This window comes from Erpetoichthys calabaricus, chromosome 15 (assembly GCF_900747795.2).
Source record: "Erpetoichthys calabaricus chromosome 15, fErpCal1.3, whole genome shotgun sequence".
Lineage (NCBI taxonomy): Eukaryota > Metazoa > Chordata > Cladistia > Polypteriformes > Polypteridae > Erpetoichthys > Erpetoichthys calabaricus.
Genome location: NC_041408.2, coordinates 67,580,236 through 67,602,856, shown reverse-complemented (window position 1 = coordinate 67,602,856; position 22,621 = coordinate 67,580,236). Strand labels below are relative to the sequence as shown.

Genomic DNA, 22,621 nt, shown 5'->3' with positions numbered 1-22,621 from the left:
TTTATTCTTTCCGTCTTTGAAGGCGACTCTCTCAGTGTGCCTCATATGCCTTTACTCCTCCTCATGCACCTCACATTCAAACTTCCTCTTTTGTTGCATCACCAAAGCCAAACTGACCAATCACACCAAAGCTAAACTGACCAATCAGATTGCTCAAAGGGCTGGACACACAGACCTTAGTGTTTTATTATATAATATAGATAGACTTTCTGTTTTTCTCAGTTATAATCCGAGCCTGATTACCTAACTGGATTTCCAGACTAGACACTATACATCCATATTCCTTTTGCTGTTCTGTCTGTTACATCCAATTTTAGGTGACTCGAATGAATTGTACCCTCATTATTATGAACATGCAGCTGTGCATTTTAGTCAATATAAAAAATTTAAAAAGACAAACACATTTTAAATTGTTTTTTTATTTATTATTCTAAATGAATGTGGATGTTACCAACATCAAAAATAAAACATAAGGTACATTTTCTTGAGTTTCTTTGCATTTTACAGCTATAGTTAAGTGTACTGTAAAAAAAATAAAATGAAAAATAAAAACAAAGCCAACAGACAAGCTGAGAAAATCAGAATAGAGATGAAGAAGTGAGAATTCTATTGAAAATTAGAATATTGCTCACATGTGCTTTAAATAATACTGCATATGTCTCACTATATCTAACGGTAGGCACTGAGTTGAACAATCTTATAAATAAAGTTGTTCAAGAGCTGCAAAGTATTGGGAAAAGTAAACGTAACACTTTTATGGCTGCATACTGACTTAGCAAATGCAGTTTTTGATAACTAAACATACTCAATGGCTTATCAATATTTTAACATATATATATATATATATATATATATAACTTACTATAATAATCAAAGTACCAAAAAATTGTACATATTGCTACTCCCTTTTATTGAAGAAGATGAACGCAGGTTTTACAATGGTAACTGAGCTGTGCTTCCAGCATGACATTTACTGCTGATTAGTAAATTTGGGTTTATCCATGACATTGAGGACATCATCCAAAATGGAAGGTCCTAAATCAAGTTCCAGTGACAAGAGGGACCCAGTCATTTCTGAAATCGACTCCTCTGAGTCACTTTTAGTTTTTGTAAACTCAAACCGTAAGTCTGCGAGGTTGCCATTAGCAGTGTTCATATTAAACCATTCAGAGTAAGATCCATTGCAATTTGTAGAGTGTGGAATCTTGCCATTTTTGATAGGCTGATGTGAAGTAGACCATGTAAATCCATTCTCCCCAAAGTGGGATTTGCCATTTTCTATTGGTGTGCTATTCTGTTGTGGGACAGGCTCCTTTGCCTTCTCAAACGAAGACGGATATTGAATAATCTCCTCCAAAGAATCATGATTTAAAGGAAAAGTCATAGTTGAGAGGAGGAGGTCATTTTCTTCAAGTAATTGTGGCTCCTTTGGTTTACCGCTGGTGAACTTTGAATGTGCAAAGGGATCTGTAATCGTAACAGTTGACAGGAGGGGCAGAGTTAGAGCCTGGGATTCGCCAATTGAAGGGAGAGAAATGGCATTTTTGAGTACTGGTGAGGGCGTCTCAGGAAAAGAAGTATCTGTGAGACTGTTATCCCTTAAAAACTCCTCATGCGTGCTGTACTTCTGAGATTTTATTTCCACCTGACCCGGCAAAAGTTCATACCTTCCTTGCAAGAAAGACATATCGCCAAAGGCATCGCACCCGCCACCCTTTCCAATGTGAGTAGTGTGGCGGAAATCACCAAGTGGAGGGCTTATCATGTCAGGAGATAGAATGTCGCGCAGTTTACATTTCTTGCCCTTTTTGTTGTTGGAAACTTTGAGATAGATGGGTGTTTTCGCAGGCATCCTCGCTGGGAATTTGCAACAGTTCAGGGAAAGAAATAATACAACACGTATTCTTGACAAGCAGGCAGTTCTTTACATCACAGTCTTTAGGGTTACCATTTCTTTCACATTCTTGGATGGCACAAATGCTCTGTAGACCAACACTTGCAAATGTCGTCTTGGGGCAAACCCTGTGCTCCTCAGATGGAAGAAACTCTGTAGTGCTATTTTTTTCACAGCCCAGGATGTTTTCTTGTAGGGAATGAAACTTTAGAAGGAGTAAATCCCATGTGCTGTTTCTGTGAGAAGCCTAAATGGAAAAGAAAGAAACACTTTATCACTAAACAGTCCTTCATGGCTCACTAACTGGTGTTTTATGAAAACAATTTATAATGCCACTGGCAACTCTTTCTTCGAGATTAGGCTTATGTTATCGTTTCCCTCCATTACACAAGTTAAAAACAAACCAAATAAATTAATTCATTGAACCTGCTGGACACCCTTCTTCCACACTTGCCATCAATGCATTATTTTCAGAGTTTACAACATATTATTTTACAGCTAAGATTTCTGAATAACTTTGTAAGCAAGAAACATGTTTATGCTGCTCTACTACTGGGTACAGGATTTGTAAGGAAATTTATTCCAACTGTCACTATTTATGGATATAGCTAGTGATAAAATGTAGTGCAGTACTAGATGTGTTTAGGCTGAATTTAGTTACATCAGTGATTTAGGATCAGGATGCTGAGGCAGAAAATGTTCATGCGATGAACGACTTTGGGATTAAAGTGAAATTTAGTAAAATAAAAAACCCCATCTGGTTTGAGACCCAACCAATTCAGGATGATGGGGTGCTAGACCATTGGCCACAGGATGGGCACATTCTGGCACACAACCACACTGTTAGTTTAGCTAATAGTTAACACAGCATGCACATGCTTGGGACATGAGTAGAAAATTGGAGTACCCAGCAGAAACAAATGAATCGTGATGTATCTATTGTTGCATACTGTGAATTTAAACACAGGGAGGATTCACATGTCAGATAGCCAACAATTCTGATATAACAGAAATGCAGAGACATTATCTTCTCAATTTACCCATTTATAAGGTACTAGCCATCCCCCGCAGCTCCTCCCACGTAGTACTGAAACAGGACTGCGAGGAGGGACCCGCCTGGCTCCCCACTCCTGACGTCATGCTTCCTTCTCCTCCCCTTGGCCTGCAGCCTCTGTCTCAGAGTAGCGTGAACATACTGTATCACTCCTGTAAGCAAATTATGATTCTTAGCATAATGAGAAGAGTCGCAAAATCAACCGGAATGTTCAAGCAAATTATAGAAAAAAACCTGATCTAAATCCGTTAAGTAGGTCTCTCATTCGCTAGCTAAGCGGAGGTAAGGTACATGCCCTGAGGCTGGTGTGAGTGAGGAGGTCCCCCCCTCCCCACCATTCCCCTTGGCCCGCTGCATGTCTCTCGGATTCACGCAAATAAACCAGTAACGCAAGTGGACTATGATACATAGCGCAATGAGAGAAATCGCAAATCAAACAAGAATGTTCAAGCAAATTACAGAAAAAACCCGATCTAAATCCATTAAGTAGTTCTCTCATGAAAAGAGGACAGACATACAGACAGACAATCATTGGATTTTATATGTATAGAGATTAGGCACAAGGCAGCAACGGCAGGCTTACAAAATGCGCAATACCACTGCTGAGCTGGAGAGGGCGCTGTCATTAAGAGCTTCTCCTCTTTTTTGCCTCCAGGACAGAATCCTCTCTCGAGCACTGACATCATTTCCTTTGGCCATTCACCCCAAAGTCCTGCCTCTTCCTCTCAGGACTCAATATAAAGAACTCTGAACTGAAAGTTGATGTGCAGTTGTAGCACCTGCATCGAAGTGTGGTTTGTTATATCAAGAGTGAACCTTTGAGACTTGTGCTTCACCTGCTGTACATGGTAGTCCCTTGTATATTTTGTTTAACTACCCTTTATTTTTTCCTTATTTTGTGGGGCATACCTTTAGAAATCCCAACCCCTTTCCTGTGTTGTTTCATTTTTATTATAAAGCACATTCTGTGTTACAGGTTAGCAGAAAGCCATAACATATCTTATGATGTGAGACAGTATGTGCCGTATTTAATGAGTAGAACAGTGAGATAAAGTTGTCAGAACAAGCAAAGATCAAAGTCAGAAATGAAACTGATCAGAAGGAGTAAATTAAAATTGTAAACCAAACACTGAAGACCAAATAACAGAAGAAAAGAATATTAATCCAAGTAGGACAGAGAAAGAATTATTCATACATGCATTTTAAGGTTTATATCCATCAATCTCAGATAAGGGATAAAAAGTCCATACTGATCTAAATATGGTCGAAATGATGATGTCACATTTGTTGCGCTTTTCAGATAATTCTGGGAGGTGATTGCCATGGGAGCACCTGAAGCATAATGACAATACTTTGCAACTTTTCTATATCATCCTCAAATGGGTACCTGATGTTATTTTTAGAATTCTTGACCCTAAAGCCCCCCAAATAGACACCTAATTTGTCCATATACAGCATGTTCTAGGGAATCAACAGGTCGTAAAACTGTAGTGGCAGCATTGGGAACATTAAAAGAGCTAAATGTAGAGTGGGTGCTAGTTCATCATAGACCATACTGATATTGACATCAAGAAAATTTAGAGTCCATAAACAACAAACTTGAATGATTGCGAGATATGGCAGGAAACTGGACGATCTACAGAAAGAACTGGTAGACTATGGTAAGATCTCTGGACTATGAGTAGATAGATAGATAGATAGATAGATAGATAGATAGATAGATAGATAGATAGATAGATAGATAGATAGATAGATAGATAGATAGATAGATAGATAGATTCCAAAAACAAATAGTGTCAATCACATTTGTAGTAAAAATGTATGCACTGTATATCATCTACAGTCATCTATGCAGATGTTTGAACAGTACTGGCCAAATAACATATTTGACATTTGAAGTAAAAAAACAGTAAATATTAACTTTGCAACAGCAAACAAACTAAAACTTTGGCATTTTTTATGAAAATGTTAATATACAGTTGTGATTTATTTGATGAAGTGAAAAAAGAGTAAAAGTGATGTTTGCAAAATCTTTGCACCCTTGCAGTTGTAAGGTCTCGGAACCCACTACTCGGCTTCTACACCTCCAAATTATACAATAAAGTACATCACGAAAAACAAGGTGAAGGTTTTGGAATGGCCCTCACTGTCCCCAGACTTGAACATCAATGAAAATCTGTATATATATCTTAAATATGCTGGACCTGCAAGACAGCCAAAGAATATTTCACAGCTGGAAGTCATCAGCAAGGAAGAATGGGGTGAAACATGCAAAGCAAAGATTTAAAGACACATACTGTAGCTAGCAACAACAAAATATTTGCAAGCTTGCCAAAGGGGATGTTACTAAATACTAACCTAGTAGGTTACCCAAATATTTGCAAATGACGCATTTACTCTTTTATTTTTTATAACTTTTTAGTTCACCAAATAAATTGTAACTGTACATTAACATTTTCATAAAAACGACATTACGTCTGTTTGCTCTTCAAATGTGAACAAAGTATGTAATTTGGCCATGAGGTTTTCTTATTTTCCACATGCTTACCTACCTACCTACCTACCTACCTACCTACCTACCTATCCACCCGCCTATCTATTTACCTACCTACCAACCCAACCACCCATCTACCCCCCTACCTACTCAACCACCCACCTACCTACCTACCTACAATATCACACCCATCCAATGAACTACCTGCCCGTCCGCCTGCCTGCCTCCCTGCCTGATTGAATAGAGGCTACTTAAACCAATACGAAAAAACTTGAAACACCCTCATTTTCTCTAACAGGTGATTCTGGAGAGAACACACGTATACACATTCAGAAACTATAGAGACAGCGACTGGACTGAGCTATGGAGTGAGCCTACTGTACACTCTTAAAAATCCTGGTTCTTGAATGGTACTGTGATGGGTTGTGTGGTTCTTGTAGAATCACTCTGTGACAAAAAGCTTTTTAATTCTGGGAAGGGTTCTTAGCATATTAAATTTGTTCTTTAGGCTTTGAAAATGCTCCTACTACATGGACAAAACACAAATCGTTAATGTATAGAAGGCTACCTAGCAGGATACCACAAATACCTGAGCTTAACAGGAAGAGTTGTTTTAAAATCCCGAGTCCACTGGTATCTCTCAAAATTTGTTATCATCTATTCATGGCTATTTATGAAACCTGTTACAGATCTAAATAAATCAAAGTTCTTTCTGGAGCCTACATGTGGATGGTTCTTTTGCAAACCTCTTATGTCACCATTTTGGCACCTTTATTTTTAAGAGTGTTGGTCCCAAGAGCGGAGAAGAAACAGTGCTGATCATCACACCACATATCCATTAGAAATATAAATGATATTCCTCAGACTGTAACTACATTTTTGTGACTTGGATTTAGATTTTATAGCAGAACATAACATTCCCTGATGTGTTCATTCTAAGTTTATTCACTCATATCCAGCATGTGACTGTTTGTTCGCATTAACGGGGGCCAATTGGACAGGGATTACAGTGGGGACAGTGTTTGAGGTGGCACCAGAAGTCACCTATTTGTTTCTCTTTCAGAGCCAGGAGCTAGTCAGTTTAGAAGAAGACCAGTGACCCTGACTAAGCTCTTCCTCATTGTCCCATTTCAGTGGTCCACAGCTCCCCAGCCCCTCAGCTTGCTCTCTGACAACAGAATGAAGATCATTCATCTGTGCAAGCACACTGATGGCTGCATCAATGGTCACAACACCAAGCCAACAAATCACTTATTAAATTGGGAATTATTCAACTTAGGACCCCAAAACTTTGTGCTCTCTACATGTTCTTTTTATTTATTCAGTGTAAAGATACTTCATTGAATTCCAGTTACAAAACTGAGTGTAATTCTGGTCTAGTCACCTACTATGTGGAGTTTGCACAATCAACTTGTGACCGTGTAGGTTGTTCTCCAAGTACTGTCACTTTCTTCCCACACTGTAAATGTTAGGTTGATCGGCACCTCTAACTTCACCCTCTGTGAGTGAGCATGTCTTATGAGGAGTTGGCACTCCATCTTCTTTAACTCCAATGTTTGCTGAGGTTGGCCAAAGCAGGTTGGAAAATTAGAGGATGAAGAAGTATTTATACACAGTATTTAGAAAATAATGATTTTCAGTATGTTTGCTGTCAGGCATACATCCACTGTTAGGTTAATGATATGTTACACAATGAATGCCTCACCATGGTGTCATTAATAAGATCACCTTCACTATCAGCACCCTCACCTATTCTGTTTCTCTTCTCGGTACTCAAATGTGGCACTTGGTGTCACTGCCCTACTGCCAAGTTGTTCTGCCTGCCTAAAGTAAAGTCAGCTCTGATGGAGCATCACAGAAATCATCGGGTAGAGGGGTCCTTTAATCGGATTGGCTGGCCCAGTGCTGACTCAGCTGTGGAATGGCCATTAGGGGGAGGCAGCTTGATGGCCGAGGTCTCCAGGACTCTAAACAATTCCAAATCATATTCTGTGACATCATCTACTGTTGAATTCTACTCTGTACTTGTAATATTTCTATTGCACTATTAAATTGTATTGAGGATTACTTATGTTCTGTTCTGTGTCTTGTATTGTATTTACCCCCTTTTTTGATGCCCAACCTACCTGGAAAGGCGTCTCATTTTGAACTGCCTTTCCCAAGGTTTCTTCTATTTTTTTTACACTACAAGGGTTTATTTTTGGGTGTTTTTCCTTGTCTTCATAGAGAGTCAAGGCTGGGGGGCTGTCAAGAGACAGGGCCTGTTTAAGCCCATTGCAGCACTCCTTGTGTGATTTTGGGGTATGCAAAAATAAATTGTATTGTTCTGTATTGTATTATGATTTGTGGTCTGCTTGTTATTAAGTCCATGACTCTGAGGTCTGGCCAGTCACTGTTGTCTGTGTGGTGACAGTCTACATAAATGTTTTATTTTCATTTGTAATAAATCAAACAATTTCATGCAAAATGATTGTTTTAGTAACAAAATAGAACGTTCAACTCCCTTGAATTTTATCAGTACTAGAGGTTTGAAGGCTCATCTTAATGGGTACACGTGTACAACAACGGAAGTGCAAAACTCTCACTCAGATATCTTGTTTGGACTTTATCAGCAAAGAAGTCTATATTAAAATCGCACTTAAACTTGTGGCAAGAGGCTTCACAAAAAAATTTCAATCAAGTGGTACAACCTCTCATGTCTGAAAGCCTCTAATATGCCTCCTGCATAGCAGATCTAAATTTAGTCGGTTTAATAGAATGTAAGGCACGTGCATTTAAGAGCGCTCCGGGGCCCGGCCAAGACACTTGAGGAATGTAATGAAGTGTTACTGCCATGCTGACCTTCAGAATGATCTTTGTGTGTTGCAGAATGTGTTCTGTGTTTATATAAACAGTTCAAAAAGAATTAAAAAACAACTTTAAAGCTGCAAGCTTTATCAAGGCCCTACCTTAAAAATGTATTTCTTTAAAACCAGAGTAAACTTAATCATTTTTTTGTTCCGGTTTTACTTGTTAAAAAATATGAGAAGACATTTTACAAATAATTGGAGATCATTTAGTCCGTTAAATTCCCTTTTGGTAGCGAAGGGTTAAATTGTTGTAAAATCGTATTCAATTTTTTATTAAGTAGTTGTCCTCAAGTACATTGTTTAATATTAATGTCTTTGATAAAACAGGAGTAGGTTCTTGGATTAGGTCCTCAAATTATCTCCACAAATTTCATCAGAATATTATGGTATTTGGTATGACATGCCCTTTAGTCCTTTGGTGCTCCTACAGTATGTTTTTTCCATACCAGTTATCAGAATTGCGAACCTTAGCCTTAGATCGTAATTTCTTCCACACTGTTATGCACATTGGGCAATGAGCTGTTGCCAGTGATGCAATGAATTGAGTTTCTTCCCGCTTAATGTGAACGGCTTTGAGATCTTCTTGGCAGGTTGCTTGTCATGTCTTGAAAGGGCACCTGCCTGCTTTTTCCATTTCTGGGTGTCTGATTTATCAATGTTTTGGGGTTGTGGTGTGCTGGGTGACTGAGGGCATGCACATTAGGCACTTTTCGACTGCCACAAATAACATCTTCCAGTTCGGGAATCCACTCCTCTGTAGCACTTCCTCATTGGTAATGTGGTTGTGATACGAGATGTACACATCGAAGTGCTAGACGATGTTCTTTGTCACCCTCCATGTTTCACTAGCATACACAGCAGTTACTACCGTCATGCTATTTTAAATCATCAGTGCACGTAGATTCTACACACATGCTAGAACAGGGCTCCCCAACTCCGGTCCTGGAGGGCTCCAGTGGCTGCAGATTTCATTCTAACCCTAGCAACTGATGCCATATTGTTGCTAGTAATGGCACAGTTGTTGTTCACATGATTGAATGTCAGTATACATGCACTGTCACCCTTATTACATTATTAACATGATGGCATGCATTGGCGAGCATCAAAGCTCTGGAAAGAACAATTAATAACTTGTTTCTATTTACGGCATGGACCTAGTTATTTTTGTTTTAATTCAGAGCAGTAGTTTCAGTTTTATGGTTGGCTTGAGGGCTTAGTGGTAGTACTGCTCTCACAGATTGGGGTTTATATCCTGTGTGTTCCCTGCATGGAGCATGCATGTTCTCTTTGTGTTCAGGTGGGTTTACTCTAGGCGCTCCAGTTTCTGTCCAAAGACTCGTAAATTAAGCAACTTGGTCCTAGTGAATGTGTGTGTGTGTGTGTGAGAGAGAGAGAGATCACCCTGCAATGATCTGGCACCTTGTCCAGATGCTGTTCCTGCCTTGTGCCCTGTGGCTGCTGGGACTCCTGCTGTACTGTCACCGTGCTCTGGATGAGTGTGTTAAGAAGGTGGATGGAAGCTTCAGTTTTAATGGAGACCACAACATGCAACTGTAACCATAAGCCAAAAGATTAAACCAAAATCATAGTTTCCCTATGCATAGCTTCCCTATGTAGTTTGCTGTAGTAAACCCATATAGCAAACCCCAATAATTTTTGTGGAGGTTGCAGTAGCCACATTTTTTGCTTCACCAGATTGTATCATGTCATAAACTTTTGATTAAGACCAGCATTAATGTCTTAACTCCAGTGGTTAGTGAGCAGTCATGTGACAGACCGACACAACCCTTACCATTTCACATATTTACATAGATTATTATCAAAAAATATTATTTCATCAAAAAACTTGTAAGCAACTGTTGTAAGATAAAAATGCTCTGGCTGCTCAAAACTCTATACCAAAAAAGGCAAATTTTAAAAATTAAGGATAAAAAAGTAAACTTTTAATTGGATTAACCTGCAGCCTCCTCCATTACAGGTAGGGGACATTGTAAACTGTTTTTAGTGTGCCTTTCACTCACAATTATTTTCACAGTAACAAAAAAGCTAAACCGTATTAAAATTAGACACTAGATCCTTAATCTTAACATGTCTAAAACTGCTAAATTATTTTATTAAGAACAATTTCTTATAATGTCAAGGAGTTCCTTACATTTTATATTGTGATGCTGTGTTTCAGTTTTCATCGAATCATCACCATTCATCTAACTTTCTTAACTGCATTCAAACAAAAGAGATCAGTTCTACAGGAATACATGAAAGGTAAAATTTCACAAATACAGATTTGATAATTCTGTACAATGGGGTTGAGTAGACCTAATATTAGCTACATTGGTGATTCACTTTGGAGACAGCCCAGACTCAATCTTCTACACACAACTGAGATGTCGAGAAGTCATTCCCCAGGGATGTCACAGATGAATACCAACCCACTATAGTTTATTAACTGGATAGCAGAATGATTTTTCAGAATAAACAAGCATCCATCCATCCATCCATCCATCCTACCTACTTACCTACCTACCTACGCAGAATGATTTTTCAGAATAAACAAGCCTCCCTCCCTACCGCCCTACCTACCTACCTGATGGTTTTCCACAAGACAAGTAGTTATCCATCCTTTCATCCATTAATCCATCCCTTCACCACTCCACCTAATTTCTGCCTACCTACCTACTTATTCAAACTTCCTACCTACCTACCTACAATGAGTAGTTAGAGTGGCACCTCAGTTTAGAGCCAGAAGAAAATAAGGAGCTGTTACTAGCCATACTCACCAGGCATGATGAATTGTTGCTAAGCATTTCTTCTGTAAATCAAAGTAACAAGATTTGCAGCCCTCTGATCAAAGTTATTCCCAAGGTTGTTGCCTTGTTTAAATTGCAAGTACGTGCTGTATGTGCAGTGAGGCCAACGTCCGACATGAATACATTATGAAATATGACCTTGAAGGTGCTTATGACCCAAAAAAAACATTGAAGTTTCCTTGGTGTGTTTAGTATTTCTAAATGCTGTTATGTAGATGTGCCAGGTTAGCAAGGTGGTACCAGGATAAGAAAGGCAAGACACAGAAGGCCAACAGCGAATTGACCAGCAACTCTTTTTTAACTCTTAGGAACGTGGTAGGGGAGCACACAGTGTTGTTAGACAGTCACTAAATTGATGTGTGCTCTGGAAGCTTCTGGAGTGCCATAGAAGTACTGTAACTATTCCATGGACACACAGCTAATTGGAAGGTTATTGGGAGTTGGTGTCCAGGTGTTTCTCCCCATACTACAGTACAGACCACCTTCCTTATACAGGTGTTGCTCTGTACCCTTTTACATGGGACAGTAAAGGCCAAGTTGGACTAGGAGGACTGACAATTTAAATAAGCTACTGAGCCCACTAATATACAGGAGAACCAGAGGCAACCTGTGAGAAAGACATCTGGACCTCCATTGGGTGCTCCTGACTCCAAAAGTGGCTCCAGGGAATAAATGCCAGTCCCTGCCCTGGAGTTGAGGAGAGGTAGGGCAAGTAATTAGTGTACCAGAGAGGTATTGTGGCCAAAGGTGGAGGTGAGAGATTAGGAGAGTGTGTGAGAGTTTGGGAACATAGTTTGGAGAGCTGTCTGGGCACTTATAAACAGTGGGTTAAATTGACCGGCCACCCAACTGAGCAGACTGGGACTAAAAATCCACCCTGTTAGGCCCAAAGTGTTATGATTTGCTTTTGTTATAAGTTCATTTCATCTTTATTTTGTATTTTTCTTGGACGTTTTGGTTCATTTAAGGCTTTAGAAAGCTATTTTAACAGTTTTTTGAAAAAAATGCCTATTTAAAGACAGTACATATTTTATAGTCTTTCATGGGCACAGCCATTTAGGGCTTGTTTAAGTACTGCTGCTAGCCAAGTAGCTATGCAGGACAAGTGGAGGTTGTGACCCATGATGTCAGAGGTCAGAGGTTATACAGGTCAGCTCAATAACTTCCAGGTTATTCAAGTTTGTCGACAGAAACAAACTATCAATGTTATCGATTTCCTTTATGAGCTTTTTGATTCTTTTGAATTTGATTTTTGGAAATACTTACCTACTTTAATTTTTTGGTTACCAAATTTTGCACCCTGTTCTATAAAAAAATCTGCTTCAGTTCTTTCTGCGCCAGAATACTAAGGGAAAGCAGGGCTTTGTTTTCTGTCTATAATTTTGCTACTCTGTGTTCTTCCATTGTTTCTCACTTCCTGGTGATTATTTTATATAAAAACTTATTTTTTACAAGAATTTTTTACAAGAATTTTGGCTATGTGTTAGGGTGGAACACAGATGTGCCCCCTTCACAAAATGCAAGAAAAGTAGAAACGTGTCAACTGTACTGCGATAACTGAAACTTGTTTCTGCACCCTCGAGTTTTCAGGCCAAGATTTGTTATCAGGTTAGTTGACTGGCTCTAACTGGTATCCCAATACAGAACGAGATTTTTAAAAGCGAAGTGTGGTGGGTTTCAACAATTTTTAGGAAACCTTAAAATGATGGGCCTTTTTATGCTGTCAATGAGAACCTTGATGTCACAGTCAGGTGCAGGGCCACTGCGAACTTTATGGTGTATAGTCATCAGCTCGAAATCTATCTGCCTGGAACTCGTTGTAGAATTGACGGTTTTGGAATAATTTTTAAGGACAGAACTTTGGGTAGAGAAGGCAGACAGTTTACTATCTTTTTCCCTGGACCAGTAAGAGGTCTCTGGCTTACCATGTGCTAAAGGCTACACACTATTACTAACACTGATCTGATTGTTTTACTGATACATCAATCACATGTACTTTCATCTTTATTTTAAGCCTCTGTACCTCAGGTCATTGTGTTCACCAGACAACAAGTTCATTATAGATGCCTTATCCTGTTGTAGAGGATGGTCTCTCAGTCATGTCAAGCTGCCCGGTATCAGCGGAAGCTCAAGGAGAGCAGGCACCAGTGACCTCCAAGTTAATAAAGGCTTGATACTATAACCATCACATTTTTAGTTGTGAATGTAAATGACTGTCTGATAGAATAAGAGTGGGAGGTGAACCAGAGTAGACAGATACGAGAAATATACTGTACAGTACTTGTGTTCCAACTCTCCCGTCAACTGGCTGTGAGCCATTAAGTAGAAACTGCTGGGAAGCACAGTCCAAAGTGGTAAGAAATTATTGCCAGCTACTACTGCTATAAGGTGATAGAAAGCAAATTACATTTTTTCATGAAGTATTGTTGATATAGAGTTGAGCTGGTCTCTGTCTACACAACCCATTATCAGAGTTCATTCCACCTCCTTGGGCGGATTGAGTGGAACTGACAGAAGACACCATTAAGAGGAGGGTTGAAAGCTGTAGATACTTCAGAGCTTGTTCTCCTTTCTTTTCCAATATGGGCCAGATGTGTGGTGAGAGTCAAGCCAATCCGTTAAGGTCGTTAGGTTGAAAGACAGGATTGGTCATTTCAGTCACGTGACCCCCACAAAGAAGATAAAAGGGGATGGGAAAGAAAGAAGGTCAGTGTGCCTGTGACCTAGACAAAAACCAGAACTATTGATTTATGAGCTCCACACGGCCAACTAGGGAGCGGACACAAGACATTTGGCTTGATTGTAAGCATATTTTATTTACTTCCAGAAGGCCTCTGTGTTAACTTTGAAACATTTAAAGGTCTTTGAGTCTTGAACAGTGAAATAAAAGCTTTGAGTTTGGCTGCCAAGTGCCCCCTACCAGTCAAACCACTTACTGGCTTATGAATCATCAGTTGCATTTCTAGTATGAAGTCAACCATAGGTGAAGAGTATTGTCAGTGTTATAATAAGGAACATATGTACAAAAATTCATTGCTCTATTCATTTTCCAGTCCGTATATGCAGTTCAAGTTCATGGGGAATGCCTATTTCAGCCGTATTGCACAATAAGATGGAAACCAGCCTTGAATGTGGCTCAACTCCATCTCAGAACATGTCAATATATCCGCCTTTACTGAGCCAATTCAAACTTGTGCATGCTTGGCATGAAAACTGCACAGGCACAGGGAGAACTTGCACACTCCATACACGAAATGTCCAGGCAGAGAGACCTGAACTCTAGAACTGTGATGTAGCAGCACCATTCACTGTGCTACTTTACACCAATGCCACATTATGTGATTTCTAGTCAGAGAGGATCCTAAACTTCACGATCGAGTTGCTGATCATGTCACTGGAGGACATTAGATTACGCAACTAGAACTCAGAATGTATGACAAACAAGAGGATCTTCTAGCACAGTTTCACCTTTCCAAAGTTTCTTGAGCCCACTCCTTTTCCTGAGAGCCAATAATGTGGTGCCTGATGTAACCAGTACCCATGCAAAGGCTTTTAAAGTCTCTGTCTAACCTTTTTTCCATTCTATAAAATATGTGACACACAGACAGACAAGCCTCTTTTCTGTTTGTCAAGCACCTGCTTTCTTTATTCCTCATCCTTGCATTATATGCATCATACTTATGGGTGAACTCTCATTGGGTTATCAGCTCTCATGCACGCGGAGCCTGACCAATGACTTGGGGCAAGTCACAGACTGGTTTGACAGACTTGCTGGCTATGTCAGACAATGCGACTGGGGTCATGTGTAGTTGTAAACTATGAGCAAGTCACTTCACCTGCCTCTTAGAAAAAGACAAAATAATATATAAATTTTATTTCAAATGTTGTAAGTCACCTTAGATAAAATAAGCCAAATGAGTAAAGAAGAAGAAGAAGAAGAGGAAATGAAGTCTGTGGCTGAAAATTGCTGGAAAGGTTGTGTAATGTGAAATGGCATTTAAATTTTGAAAATATTTTATGAACTTTATGCTAATATCTAGTCAGAAGCTACATAATGGTGTATTTATGCTCCAGTTCATGAGTTTCTAAATAGCATGTGATAGGTCTGACTAATTATGGTTTAATCTTAGATGTAAACATCTACTTGTGGAAGTGTGTGTGTCTGTCTGTCCGGACCGGAAGTGACAGGTGGAGTTGGGGTAAGGATTCCACCTCCGAGGAAACAGAAAACTTGCTTAGCCGCTAATAACACAAGCGAGGTGAGCACATCAGCAAAACGAAACCTCATAAGAAAGACAAAGTCGCCTGGCTGCTAATACACAAGCGATGCGAGCAAGTCAGCAAAACGTAACCTCCAAAGAGTCATTAGGCGCTAATACAGAAGTGAGGCAAACACATTGCCAAAACAGTATCCCTTTTACTTTTCCTCCCACCGCTAATAATAATAATAATAATTCTAATACACAGCGAGGTGAGCACGTTAGCAAAATGAAACCTCCAAATAAAGAGAAACTCGCTTAGCCTCTAATACACAAGTGAGGCAAACACATCGGCCAAATGGTATCCTTTTTACTTTTCCTCCTGCCGCTAATACACAAACGAGGCTAGCACATCGGCCAAACAAAACCACTGAAGAAAGAGACAGTCACTTAGCCGCAAATGCACAAGCGATGCAAGCACGTTTGTAAAATGAATCCTCCTAGGAGAGAGATGCCCAGAGTACAGTAGTTCCTTTCAATTACCTGACATCTCTACATTTCAATTTTTTTTCTGACGATTTTGATAGTTTCTAGAACCCCAGGCTTTTTGCAGCACAGGCTTACACAGCTAGATGTATATAATATGCTACCATGGCTGTTCGTTTGTCCGTCCAGGATTTTAAATCACCTGTAGCTCGCAAACCGTTTCACCTATTGACCTGAAATTTGGTACACATATACTACGTGACGTCTACTATCCGCTTTCGGGGTGATGATTTTTACTACTCTTTTTATTTTTATTTTATTGTAGAATCAACTCTCGGCAACGTGCAGCAGGGTGGCCGTGTGGCGCATGCGTACAGGGGCCATTCTCATTCCCTACTACCTTCGTGGTCACTTCCCCTTCATATCTTAAATCATTCTTGAGGCAAATTGATGACTTAAGTGCTAGCTTAAATGAAAAATTAAGAAAAACATACCAAGTAATTGCAACACAAAAACTAACAATCAGTTTTAACGTGAAAAAATGCCGACAAAAGAAGAGAAGCAGCGGGCTGATAGGGTGGAGAAAAGAAGAGCTGCTCAGGAAACAGCAAGCACATCAACCTCTGAGCAAACGAATGCTAAACGTACAGAGAAAAAAAGAGGACGAAAACTATGAATGCTCAAGTCAAGTGAATTCAATGCAATGCGCCGTTACTAGTATTAAATAATTATGGTTTTATATCATATACAATTGACTAGATATGGTTTAACTCTATGTTGGTAATCTGAAACCTGTGTAACAAAAGTAGTTACATTTGTTAAGAATACGTTGCTCAGTGTTACACTTTAACCATACTGTATGTCTCTGCAGTTCAGTTCAGTTTTGAGTAAGATCAAGTATTGTATGCCTCACTCAAATATGAAACAACTGCAACATACTGTATTTCTTAAGAAAATAACATTGACAGCTATAAAGAAATTTCCTTTTGGACATACTTATTACATTTGCCAAGAGATTCTTTTGAATAAGTACACAGGAATTTTCATATTTTGGCAATGTTTGTCATCAAAACTGTCTAAAAACTTTCATTTTTTAGTTTTTGTGGTAATCTGTTAAAAAACAGAATACTTCCTCTGCCCATAGACTCTCATGTTTCCAATATAAAAACAAATTCCAGTCATACATTTTGTTTGGAAATTTCCTTAACATATCCCTTATGTTCCTGCATACCTAAAAAAAACATTTTCCTCTTTCCTTGGTTTTAAAGTGATCAGTGTTTGAGCCCAAGTTCTTTATGCCCTGTGGGGCTCTCCTCAGGTCCTAAAACTAGGAGGACTGCAGCTGTGCTACGAGTCAAACAGAGACGAGCCATTCAAAAGCAAAGAGTGTTTGCATTCCTGAAAAAGGCAGCATTGATGTGATAAGTGCAGGCCGTGCTATGACCTTGCAAGGGAGTCTTTCTGAGCATACATTTGGGAGATGTAAGTTCTCCTCAACAGTCGCTCAAAACATGGGAAAAGCTCTCTTGGGTGAAAAGAAGCTGAATTTGGAATTTCTCCTCATTTAACGTTTTAAGATTATCCTTTGATATCATATAGATTTTAATAATGTAGGTTCTTTCATTTTCACATTATTGTTCATTCTGACTGACTGCATCTTTCTTTCTTTCTTTCTTTCTTTCTTTCTTTCTTTCTTTCTTTCTTTCTTTCTTTCTTTCTTTCTTTCTTTCTTTCTTGTTCACTATACACCATTATAGTTTCCTACCAGTGTTCTCGGTATTCTGGTACATTTCAAAGATATGTGCATCATGTTTATGAGTTGTCATGTATGAGCAATTACTAATCATGGCACTGGAGAGTGGTGACAGGTTGCGCCTTGATTAGGGCATACAGTACGTTAGAATTTCACATTACTCTGTATAGGTGACAATAATGATTCATAATGAGAAAGCATCCAAGTTTTGATTCACATAGGGTTTCACAAAACTGAAACTAAAATTCATTGAAATTGTGAAACGCAAATCTCGCTGAAGAGTTTTATGGGGGTTTTAAAGGGGATTTAAATGGGATTTTAACAAAGCAAAGAATTCTGCCCCCTGAAACCTCATTCACACTTCCATGTTTTTGTGTGTTCTTTTCTGCAGCTGCATGAAGCATGTAATCCATACCAAAACTGGTAAAATCAATTCCACGAGGGGGGACCCAAAAATTCCCAGAAAAGCATGGGAGTAGGGTGCAGTTTCCAAATATGCCCCCTAGGTTTTGTTTGCCCCCAGTCTTGTTAATCAGTCCTCTGACTTATATTGCGCTAAGTTGATCAAGTGCATATTTGTGACATTTATTTTACAATTGTGTATGTGACTTCTACTACTTTTTTTTTCTCCAAGCTGATTAAAGCATGCGGCACGGTGGCGCAGTGGGTAGCGCTGCTGCCTCGCAGTTGGGAGATCTGGGGACCTGGGTTCGATTCCCGGGTCCTCCCTGCATGGAGTTTGCATGTTCTCCCCGTGTCTGCGTGGGTTTCCTCCAGGCGCTCCGGTTTCCTCCCACAGTCCAAAGACATGCAGGTTAGGTGGATTGGCGATTCTAAATTGGCCCTAGTGTGTGCTTGGTGTGTGGGTGTGTTTGTGTGTATCCTGCGGTGGGTTGGCACCCTGCCCAGGATTGTTTCCTGCCTTGTGCCCTGTGTTGGCTGGGATTGGCTCCAGCAGAACCCTGTGACCCTGTGTTCGGATTCAGCGGGTTGGAAAATGGATGGATGGATGGATGATTAAAGCACACAGGTCCTATCAACCATCAAAGCAATGCTGATCTAGTTTTTGCAAACTTATTAATAAAGAGTTTATTCCCCATGAACAGATGGTTAATTATTAACATCACAATAAACTGTTGAAGCATCTGCAGGAAAACATCAGGAAAAAATGTCCAGAGGCAGTGGCGCATGAAAAACTGCATTTTGTATCGTGACCTGCACACACCGAGTTGTTGTTTTGCACTCCTCAAATTCATCAGATCTCACTGTGACTTCTTTATGTTCCCAGCATTAGATTTGAAGCTGAAGGGAATACAATTAGCTACCGTGTTAGAAATCCAGAAAAAAAAATCTCAGGGGGCTCTAGATATGATAACTAAAATGAATACAGGAAGTGTTTCCAGGAATGGAAGAAGTGCTGGAACAAGTGTAGGGCATCTCAAGCTTAATATTTTGGCAGTGACTAAAATGGAATTTCTCTAAGATCTATAATAGAGGATTTTTGAACAGTTCTGGGAATTTTTGGGCCCCCCTTTGTAGTTCTGACACTTGTTTACAGAATGCTTTAAAAATGTGACATGTTGTGTAAATGTCCACACAAGGCCACAATAAGACTCACCATTGCAAGTAGCAGTGTGAATTCTCCAGAGGAAAACTCAGTACATTGAAAGTCGTCTCTGCCAAACCCATCTTCCTTCACCTAGCAATGAGGATTATGAGGCACACTTCTGGTGACTTTAATTCAGGGTATTTTTATATTTAAATGCTAAATGACAGGCAAATGCAAATTAATGCATGAAAACACTTCCAGACACAAGCGAAATGCATTTTTCGTTGTGTGAATGGGAGGAATTCCATTGGAAGTGAAACAAAATTTATTTTGTACATTTTTTTTGTGAAGTTTCACTACCAATTCAAATTTGAAATCATTTCACTCATCACTACAAATGACTCTTTTAATCTATAAGAGGTTGGCATGATCTGTCCATACAAAAAGCAACTGTTTAGAAAACTTAATGCAGGAGGGTAAGCTCTAAGAATGACATGCGCTCTCTCTATAACCATTAAAATGACTGTAACAGGAACCATCAAAACGTTAACAACAAAGATACAAGATCTTTTTACAAAGCTGTGACACATGTTCTTTAACAGAAACCGTTACATCTTTACAACTGAGTAAAATATCTTTGCAAAATAACACTATTTGGTGCTTTTAAGCTGTTATAATGTTAAGATTCTGCCACACGTTTTCTAATCTGTCTCATTTACGGATGCAGCGACTCAGGGTCTACACAAGCAGTAATGGGCACGGCCGCACGATGAAGTAAGCAGTCCTGGACATCTTAGCAGTCTTAGCAATTACCATATAAGATGTACATTGAACATCAAATTAAAAGTTGCTCCTTAACAATTACCATATAAGATGAAATAAAATAATTATAACTAATTAATTTCCGGCCAATTGAAGGTAATAATGCCACCTAAGATGCTGTCTTTGGGCTGTGCAAACAAAGCCTACGTAATTATTCGACAATCCACACTGGTATAGAGAACATGCGGACTCCACACAGGTACCGCCTTGGCTAGCATTTTAAACCGAGAACTCTGGAGCCATAAGTCAGCAATGCTAGTGGATTAACATTAACCTGCTTATTTAGAACCATCTTTATGAAATAACTAGGGGGCTTTGCCCCCTGCTCGCTTTGCTAGCCAAACCCCTGGCCTGCGCTATGTGACAACCACTTCGCATCTCTGCTGCTTGCATTGTGAAGAGGGGGGCTGAAGGCACCCCAAGGAGACGCGGTTGCTCCTCCTAAACGGTGATACAATGGGAAACAAATATTTTTTTTTTTTTACCTCCTCTTTGCTCGATCAGCTGCTGGATTGCTGCTTCTGTTGTGCACTGCGCACTTCTGTCATGTCACCAATGTCAATATATTCGATCTTGTTTCGCTTTTGCTTTTTCATCAATATCGAATTGAATTTTGATTCCATGTTTGGAATTGCATTGTGACAACGCAACGTATAACTGCCCATGAGTGAATATCATTTCTTTGTCTCTACAAGAAATGTGTCTGACAATATCTCGCGGGACGTGAAAGTGTCTCTCTGAGAAAATCACGTCTTGTCTCCTTACAAGATTTTTTTTATAATAGAGAGATAATCCTGAGCCTGCGGTGGGTTGGCACCCTGCCCGGGATTGGTTCCTGCCTTGTGCCCTGTGTTGGCTGGGATTGGCTCCAGCAGACCCCCGTGACCCTGTAGTTAGGAATATAGCGGGTTGGAAAATGGATGGATGGATGGATGGATAATCCTGAGAGAAGCTTTTTAGCGATTAACACAAAAAATGTTCTTTGTACAAAATGCTCTGTACAAAATGAAATGCTCCATAAAAAATAAAATTGCAGCATTCTCTTTAACACTAAATATGTAAGATGCTTTTTTACTCTTTCATTTTTAACAATTCTTAGCCACTCGTCACATGCTTGATATCAAAAGAGGGAGCCATCAAGATCTCTTTAACAGAAACCACCGGTCTGTTAACAATAACAAACAAACACTCTTAACATTAAGGAATAACTTTCTAAAACCTTCTTAATCCAATTCTAAATTTTCATAGGCCTCATTTTTATCACAGGGGACAACGCAGAAACCAAACATTGGATGGGCCTCCAATCCATCTATAGTCCAGTCACTCACTTTTTCAGACCTAATTTGACCTCACAAATCACCAGATTACCAATCGAAAAAAACAAAAACAAAAAAACAATACAGAAATGGAGAGAATGCACATCATGTCCAGTGATGGTGACCGGGCCTGGAATTCCAACCAGACTTGCTAGATCTAGGAGGCAACAGAGTTAACTACTCCACCACTAAGCCTCCCTTAACAAATTAAATCTAAATAAATTGAGATCTTAGCAATTAGCATTCAAGATGTACACTAAACATAAAATTAAAAAGTACTCCTTAATAATTACCATATAAGTTATAATAAACATAAATTTAATAGTTGTGCCTTAACAATTACCATATAAGATGAAATAAAACAATTACAGTAACAGATGCTCATCAAAAATATTTGAACGATCTTTGGCTATACCTTTAAGGAATGCTTGATTCGGGCACATATAAAAAGAATGATTTCCTAAACTCCTATTCAGGAAAGTGATATTTTCTAGACATTTAAACCCTAGTTAGCCTCGAAGCAGAAAGCTTTGACAGGAGTGGTCCCAACCTCCTCAGAAGGGCATTTCAATTAAAACCAATCAAGAAAACAGATGTGACTTGGCCGCACAATACAGAAAGGATAGAGGTGACACCATCTTGTTCTTTCCTTTTAACTTCTTCATTTGCTAATACCAACCTTGTAATAAGGCACAGCCTCCAGGGTAGGGTGGAGTGAGCTGCTGGGTAGGTGAAATCTGAATGGTGGGGGGCGGTCAGCAAGTTAAAAAATTGCTGTAGCTGGAAGGTTAAGTTTGAGGGAACATCACAATCGGGCATTATGTTTATTAATTACAGACCTGGCATTCCCACTGTCATTTTATATTCTATGACAAATAAATATTATCCCAGAAATGTATACCCTGTGATAGACAGGCACTTTCTTGAAAGTTGGTTCTCACCAATATTTATTAATATTCCTTGGATATATGCATCATCTTCCCAGATCCTATATATGACAAGCCCACCTAAGAAACTACTGATAAAGTACTGTCTATCTATGCTTATTTTAATTTTTTCGTGTGCCATTTGCACTTATGTGCAAATACATTGAAGTGTTGTGTTACAGAACTCTCACCCTGTTAAGACTTTTTATCTTCTTGAATGTAAATGCTACTCTTTATGGTCCTTAGCTATTTATTCAAGAATTTCCCTGTGAGCTCATCACATCTGGAGCTTTCTTTAACTAACAGTTCAGAGGTAAATAGCTTCTCTCAGAGGTGACAAAGTAAAGCCCATAAAAAAGCTGACGACATGTTTTATACAACTCGTCAACTCTGAATGCACTGTTTGCTTGAATTTCTTTGCAAAATGTACTCAGGTCACTGACTCTGTGAAAAGTACAGCTGTCTAGCAGGT

General features: G+C 39.3%; 1 protein-coding gene across 2 annotated transcripts in view; it reads right to left on the bottom strand.

Annotated features, from left to right (window-relative positions):
- Positions 1 to 399: 399 nt before the first annotated feature.
- The window catches only part of cdc42ep3 (CDC42 effector protein (Rho GTPase binding) 3), a 32,526-nt gene continuing 10,304 nt past the window's right edge, over positions 400 to 22,621 (bottom strand). The window contains exons 1-2 of one of the 2 annotated variants that reach the window (XM_051919320.1): positions 19,155 to 19,177; positions 400 to 2,141 (exon numbers count right to left, since the gene is read on the bottom strand). In XM_051919320.1, coding sequence (XP_051775280.1) covers positions 971 to 1,852 — 882 coding nt within the window. In that variant the 5' untranslated portion in view covers positions 1,853 to 2,141; positions 19,155 to 19,177 and the 3' untranslated portion in view covers positions 400 to 970. Of the gene's footprint in view, positions 2,142 to 19,154; positions 19,178 to 22,621 lie in introns of those variants that run through there. The other variant, XM_028820654.2, reaches the window with a different exon arrangement.